Source organism: Melitaea cinxia, chromosome 22 (assembly GCF_905220565.1).
Source record: "Melitaea cinxia chromosome 22, ilMelCinx1.1, whole genome shotgun sequence".
NCBI lineage: Eukaryota > Metazoa > Arthropoda > Insecta > Lepidoptera > Nymphalidae > Melitaea > Melitaea cinxia.
The window spans coordinates 8,804,045-8,810,985 of record NC_059415.1 but is presented as its reverse complement, the minus strand read 5'-3'; the positions used below and the strand labels follow the sequence as shown (position 1 = coordinate 8,810,985).

The 6,941-nt window shown below is 33.0% G+C and overlaps 1 protein-coding gene across 1 annotated transcript; it reads left to right on the top strand.

The window, feature by feature from the left end:
• The first annotated feature begins 793 nt into the window (after window positions 1-793).
• On the top strand, window positions 794-2,635 carry LOC123664595 (UDP-glucosyltransferase 2-like). Its single transcript, XM_045599114.1, has 4 exons — window positions 794-1,606; window positions 1,752-1,974; window positions 2,055-2,274; window positions 2,383-2,635. The coding sequence occupies exons 1-4, from the start codon at window positions 794-796 to the stop codon at window positions 2,633-2,635; spliced, it is 1,509 nt and encodes a 502-aa protein (XP_045455070.1).
• The last annotated feature ends 4,306 nt before the right edge of the window (window positions 2,636-6,941 follow it).

Below are 6,941 nucleotides of genomic sequence, written 5' to 3'. Positions count from 1 at the left end.
CACAATAGCAGGGCGCTGTGGGACTGCTACCTACATACCCCATGGCGATACAGATGCGACATCCCCGTGTGGCTATATTTTATCCCAACATAAGCTAACCCTTTTACTAAAGAAAAATTTAAGATTTTTAAATAAAATTAGTAAAGAAATTATAGTGATATTTTTCATAACTATTTCTTCCTTATTCACTTTTACGATCAAATTAAGTCAACAAATAATAATGAAAGATAACATAAATGTACGCAGTTTATATTTGGAAAATAGTGCTCACTTGTAGATTGAGAGATAGAGATCATTGGCTTTAAAAATTTTGTACGAATGTTTCCTACGTAAGATCGTCGGTGTAGGCTGCATGAAGACTGAGGAAAACCGGGATGTCTGGCGCGAACTTGGAGAGGTCTATGTCCAGCAGTGTACTACAATAGACTAAACTGACTGACTGACGTTTTAGATTAAAATGAGAATGTTTATAATTTAATTATTAGTCCAATTGTTTTTTTTTTTTGTTAAGTAGTTGATCTTCATTCTAGTTATAAAGTAAATTTTTTGAATATGTATAATATTAGGACGAAAATCCAAGATAATATAATAACTTTTTTATTTTTATTATATTAGACAAAGACTACTACTACTTATTTTATCAGTCAATTAGTCTATCATTAAAAACAAATAAAAATTAATGATAATAATTATCTTATCGCACAACTTGAGTTGTATATATTACAAGAAGAACACAGGCCACAAGCAAATGGTTTAATTTTATGTCCATGAGAAGATCTTGTTCTCTTCAAAAATGTTCCGATTATTGCTAACCGCGATGGTGTCTGTGCTTGTTGAAAGTGAATCCGCGAAAATTTTGGGTGTATTTCCGATGCCTTCCATAAGTCACCAAGTGGTGTTTCGTCCTCTCATGCAAGAGCTCGCTAAACGTGGACATGAAGTTACGGTTATAACTACAGATCCAGCATTTCCAAAGGGCCAAGCTCCAGAAAACCTAACGGAAATCGACTTACATGATTTTTCTTACGAATATTGGAATGATTTCTTAGCTGTACACGGAAAAGAACCAGATCAAATCGTATTAATAAAACGGATATCCCATGCACTTGTGAATATTCTTGAAAAACAATTGAAATCTAATGAGGTTCAAAAGTTTATTCAAAACAATAAAAATATTGATTTATTGTTTGTCGAATCGGGTATACAACCGGCTCTTATATTTTCTGATATATATAAAGTACCAGTTATTGAGTTTAGTTCCTTGGGCGGTTTGTCCTCAACGTTTGCAATGATAGGAGCTACCACACACCCTTTAATTTACCCCGATTTGATGCGAAGAAGAATTTATAATTTGACGTTATGGGAGAAGATAGAAAATTTGTATACTCATTATTCAATGGAGAGGCTTTTGGAACAGTACACATCGAATAGTAAATTGTTAAAGACAGTATTCGGACCAGATGTACCTTCTATGAGAGTCTTAAGAAAAAACGTTCACATGATATTTTTAAATGTACATCCAATTTGGGATTTCAATCGACCAGTTCCACCAAATGTGATTTACTTAGGAGGTTTGCATCAGAAACCTGTACGTGATCTACCTGAGGTAGTATTTTTGTTTTATCATTTATTAATTCATTTGTTTTTTTTTTTTTCGTTTAAGTATAATAATATTTATATTATTTAATAGTGACCGATTCGATTTTCTTATAAAATTATTTAAATAAACATTTGTAATGATACCATTCCAGGACCTGAAAACCTATTTAGATTCTTCGAAGCATGGAGTCATATACATAAGTTTTGGGACAAATGTTAAACCATCTTTTTTACCTCGGGATAAGTTGAAAATATTTACCGATGTCTTTTCTCAACTTCCATACGATGTTTTATGGAAATGGGACAATGAAGAACTTCCAGGACGTCCAAGTAATGTTAAAATATTGAAGTGGCTGCCGCAGTCTGACTTACTGCGTATGTTCTATTTTTATAATCCTTCTGTATTTATAACTAACAAATGAACAAACAATAAAGTTTTTATTTGTCTCAACCAGGACATCCAAACATAAAGCTATTTATAACACAAGGAGGTTTACAGTCGACCGACGAAGCAATAACTGCAGCAGTTCCTCTTGTTGGTATACCGATGCTTGGAGACCAATGGTTCAATGTAGAGCATTACGTCAGGTTCAAAATTGGAAAAAAATTACTATTAGATAATCTAACAGAAGATCAATTATTAAACGCTATTAAATCTGTTATCGAAGAGAAATGGTATGTTATTTAAATTTTCTAAAAAAATATTATACAATAATGAATATATATTTAATAATGAAATGAGACTTTTGAACATTTTATTAATAACGAAGATGCTATTTTCAGCTATCGTCAAAATATTATAAAGTTACGTAACATAATGCAAGATCAACCACAGAAACCGCTTGATCGTGCCGTATGGTGGACAGAGCATATATTGAGGCGTGGTGGAGGGGAGCATCTACGTACACCTGCAGCGCATATGCACTGGACCGAATATTACGAAGTCGATTTACTAATAGTGTTGTTAGGTACTGTTTTATTAGTTGTACCGGTTACAATATTAGTATATAGTATATACAAGTATATATATTTTTAGGAACCAGAGGTGATATTGAAAAAAAAAACAATACCTAAGGACTACTTACACGGTTATATCCTTAATAGAGATTGAAACAAAATTAGTTACAAAAATAAGGTTCTAACTTATAAATAATTTTAAGGAATACCAATCCAAAAAAAAAAACAGGCAGTTTGTCTTCCCCTTTACACTACACGAACTTCGTTTCGAATGAAGCGCGCACGGGATTATATAGACTCGCTGACGCGATGGTGTCGTCGTGGAAGGGATGACAAGTAGTGATGACTACTTGGTGTTAGCGTACCACTTTCAAATCAATCACATGGCAGACACAACGTAAGCGTACCATGATGATCGTGCGAATGGCAGAGGTGCGACGTCAGCGTATCAACTTAAAATTAACCACATGGTATAGGCACGACGTTACCGTACTAAGAGGCTCGCAACTTGCAAGCAGGGTAGCCCGCACAGGAAGATAAAGGTGTTTGCAGATCAAAGATGTACAACCGCCGCAGCAACCACTATTTGACAGCACCCGCGAGGCACCATGATTGATGGGTCAAGAAGCCCGCGGACAGAATACAGTCAGCAGTTACGTCGCCCGATTCGGCGTAGACAGATATGGCAAGACCCGAGGCTCACGACTGGCCGACCGGGTAGCCCGCAGATAGAAGACAGTCGGCCGCTGCATCCAGCAAAGCAGATGCAGGCCGGTGTGTTTCATATCGAAGGTGGTCATCTGGCTGGCGGGAGTAGAAATCATAACACTGAAAGTAAAGGTAATTTACTGCCAAATATTCCAAGATAGGCCCAAAATAGCAATTAATGTAAAATAATGATTGACTCGTAACGCTTCCATTATCTATTTTATTTATTTCCATTAAATAATCATTATCATATTGTAAATACGACCTATGAACTCTCTTATACGTACAATCGAGGGCAAAATATCCAAATATGTACACGAGTAGAAATTTTGTCCTTATAAGGACCGGACCAGGCATGCCTGATCAGGACTAGATAAGACATATAACGCAGATGATTTGTCTGGACCTGATCAGGATGAGATGAGATTTCCTGATCTGGACCCGATCAGGAAATCTCATCTCATCCTGATCAGCCGTTTCGGTCCGGTCCTTTTAAAAGACACGAATGTATATTCTTGAAAAAATTGTTTAACAAAAAATAAGCGAATTGATATTATAAATATGTTACTTAACATAATTATTATGATATTTATTTTCGTTTATTTTTTCCAATGCATTATTTATTTGTATTTTTACTTTAAATTTTAATTATTTTTATTTATTTTTATGTTATTAATTAATTAAATTTTATTTATTGACTTCTAATTAACTACTAATTAACTATTTCCTATTACTTAAGACTGCTCCACTGTATAGAAATGGATTCCCTGCTAGACTGTCCTGATAACTGTATAATATGTACTAAGTGCTAGTACACGTACAGTATTAACTAAATATTTATTCTATATCCTAAAATTCCTTTGCTTCGTTCTTAAACAACTTAAACACTAATATAGGAGTGTGGTGGATAGAAGCTAAAAAATGGGAGACACTAGATCAAACTGAAAGTATTACATGACATTTCTGAGCCTTCTACTAAAAATAAAATACATACAAATGAAAGTACTGTACTGTGTGGCTACGGTACTAAATAATATAGCCACCCCCTCTCTTCCCGTGGGTGTCGTAAGAGGCGACTAAGGGATAACACAGTTCCGCTACCACCTTGGAACTTAAAAGGCCGACTGGTGGCGGGATAACCATCCAACTGCTGGCTTTGAAATACACAGGCCGAAGACGGGCAGCAGCGTCTTCGGTGCGACAAAGCCAGCCCTGCGGTCACCAACCCGCCTGCCCAGCGTGGTGACTATGGGCAAAACACATGAGTTCACGTTATTTTTGGCGTAAACTTGTGGAGGCCTATGTCCAGCAGTGGACTGTATAGGCTGTAATGATAAATGAAAGAAGCACCTAATCATCAAGTACAAGAAAAGTTTACAACTGAACTTTGAATAATGTGTCATATAATGTTTGTATAAATTACCTTTCCCGGAATATAGAATACTCCTGGTATTCTATATACGTATATCTATAAATAAATGTAATGTTTTCGTAATAATTGCTGCCATTGTAAATATTATTTTAATTTTAAATTTTTTTTAACCGACTTCCAAAAAAGGAGGAGGTTCTCAATTCGACTGTATTTTTTTTTTTATGTATGTTTCATCAGAACTTTTGACCGGGTAGACCGATTTCGACAAATTTTGTTTTAATCGAAAGGTGGTGTGTGGAAATTGGTCCCATTTAAATTTATTTGAGATCTAAGAACTACTTTTCGAGTTATATCTAATAATGCATTTTTACTTGACGCTTTTTTCGTCGACCTACGTTGTATTATACCGCATAACTTTCTACTGGTTATACGGATTTTGATAATTCTTTTTTTGGTGGAGAGAAGATATCCCTAGTTTAGTACTATGATAAAGAAACCAGGATCTGATGATGGGATCCCAGATAAATCGAGGGAAACTCTTGAAAATCCGCAATAACTTTTTACAGGGTGTACCGATTTTGATAATTCTTTTTTTGTTAGAAAGAAGATATTCCTAGTTTAGTACCATGATAAGGAAACCAGGATCTGATGATGGGATCCCAGAGAAATCGAGGGAAACTATTGATAATCCGCAATAACTTTTTACTGGATGTACCGATTTTAATAATTTTTAATTTAATTGAAAGTTGATGTTTGTCATGTGGTCGCATATAAATTTTATTGAGATCTGATAACTACTTTTTGAGTAATCTTTGATAACGCGTAGTTACTTGACTATTTTTTCGTCGATCTACGTTGTATTACTCGTCGATGTAATTGAAGTCGGTTTTTTTTTCGTTTGCGAGCAAACACAATTATGTTTGTTAAATCTTTACAGTAAACTAAATATAAAATAAATCTGAAGGTCCTATTGTTTTCATAAAAACATGATTTTTTTTGTCATAAGCTTTTTGTCTTCAACAGTAGAGATTGCCTTTGTTTGTTTACTGGCACACAAAGATATGAATACTAAAATTAATTTATTTTATGCAACAATGGCCTTTGATAAACGCTCTGACGCAGTGCGATTAAGTGTTATAACGCCAGCGGTCGCAGGTTCGATTTCCGCTCGGGATAGATGTACGATTTTTACGAATTAATATTAATACTTTTGTACTAGTTTTTCTTTTTCTTTTTTCTTTTTATTCAAATGAAATATTTACATTTGTACTTAAATGTAGTTAATTATATTTAGGATGCCTCTGCTGGAGGAAAACCTGTGTAACGGCATGCAATGCATGTTATATTCCTTAAGAAATGATATTATAATACGATTATAGTTAATACTTATTTAATTTCTGTAATATTACTTTTTAATTTGTAAATATCACAGTAACGATTACTCTTAAGAAGTACTCCAGTCACGTGTCAAAGCTGACACCGTATACGTCATTATGAGTAGCGCCTTTGTGACTTATTTATATCGATATCTTCTTGAATAAATAAAAAAATAGTTATAGAAGTAATAAAATTAGAAAATTAAAAACTACAAACAGGAAAAATGTCATAATGTATTATAATTATAATTTTTAATATTAACTCATTTTTATTTCTTAGTTTTAATTGTAAGTATTTATTTAAATACAAGTAGATGGGGTATTCGATAAATAATTGACAAAATGTAAAACCTATTTGTATGTAGTCTATATGTAACCAATATTTAAATAAAGAAAATGATCGAAATGAAGTTTCTTAACCTGAATTCCAAAATTTTTTCATAATAGAATCTTCCTTAATAGGTACACGTTTCGGTGTTGGAAGAGAGATGTTTATCTCTTGAATAATTCTATTTTAATTATTAATTCAAAAACAAAAAAAAATTGAACTTATAAACGACCTTTTTCTATGTCAGTTAAAAAACAAATCTAAAATATCCATATATCGCTTCTTGAATACAAAACGGACACAAATCGTAATTCATAAATTTTCCAGGACGGCTACAACAAATTTTTTAAACTGTTTTTTTTAAATATTTCATATATTTATTAATTAAATATGAGATGTTGATATATCAATAGATGCGTATTTTTTAGCTGTATCTAGGTATAATATGAACTTTGTAATAGCTGTTACCTAATAAGAGAAAATAACACAAAAGTCCCTTTTGCATTCAAAATTTTAATCAATATCTTAAAAATTATGTCTAAAAGTAAACACAATTTTACAAATAAAAATAATTTATTGTACCTTATTGGTAAAAAAAATG

Bases quoted from the DNA above. Each gene is read 5' to 3' on its own strand.
- LOC123664595 (XM_045599114.1), top strand. From the start codon at position 794: ATGTTCCGATTATTGCTAACCGCGATGGTGTCTGTGCTTGTTGAAAGT. The intron at 1,975-2,054 runs GTATGTTCTATT...TGTCTCAACCAG, and splicing joins GCCGCAGTCTGACTTACTGC to GACATCCAAACATAAAGCTA. The intron at 2,275-2,382 runs GTATGTTATTTA...TGCTATTTTCAG, and splicing joins TCTGTTATCGAAGAGAAATG to CTATCGTCAAAATATTATAA.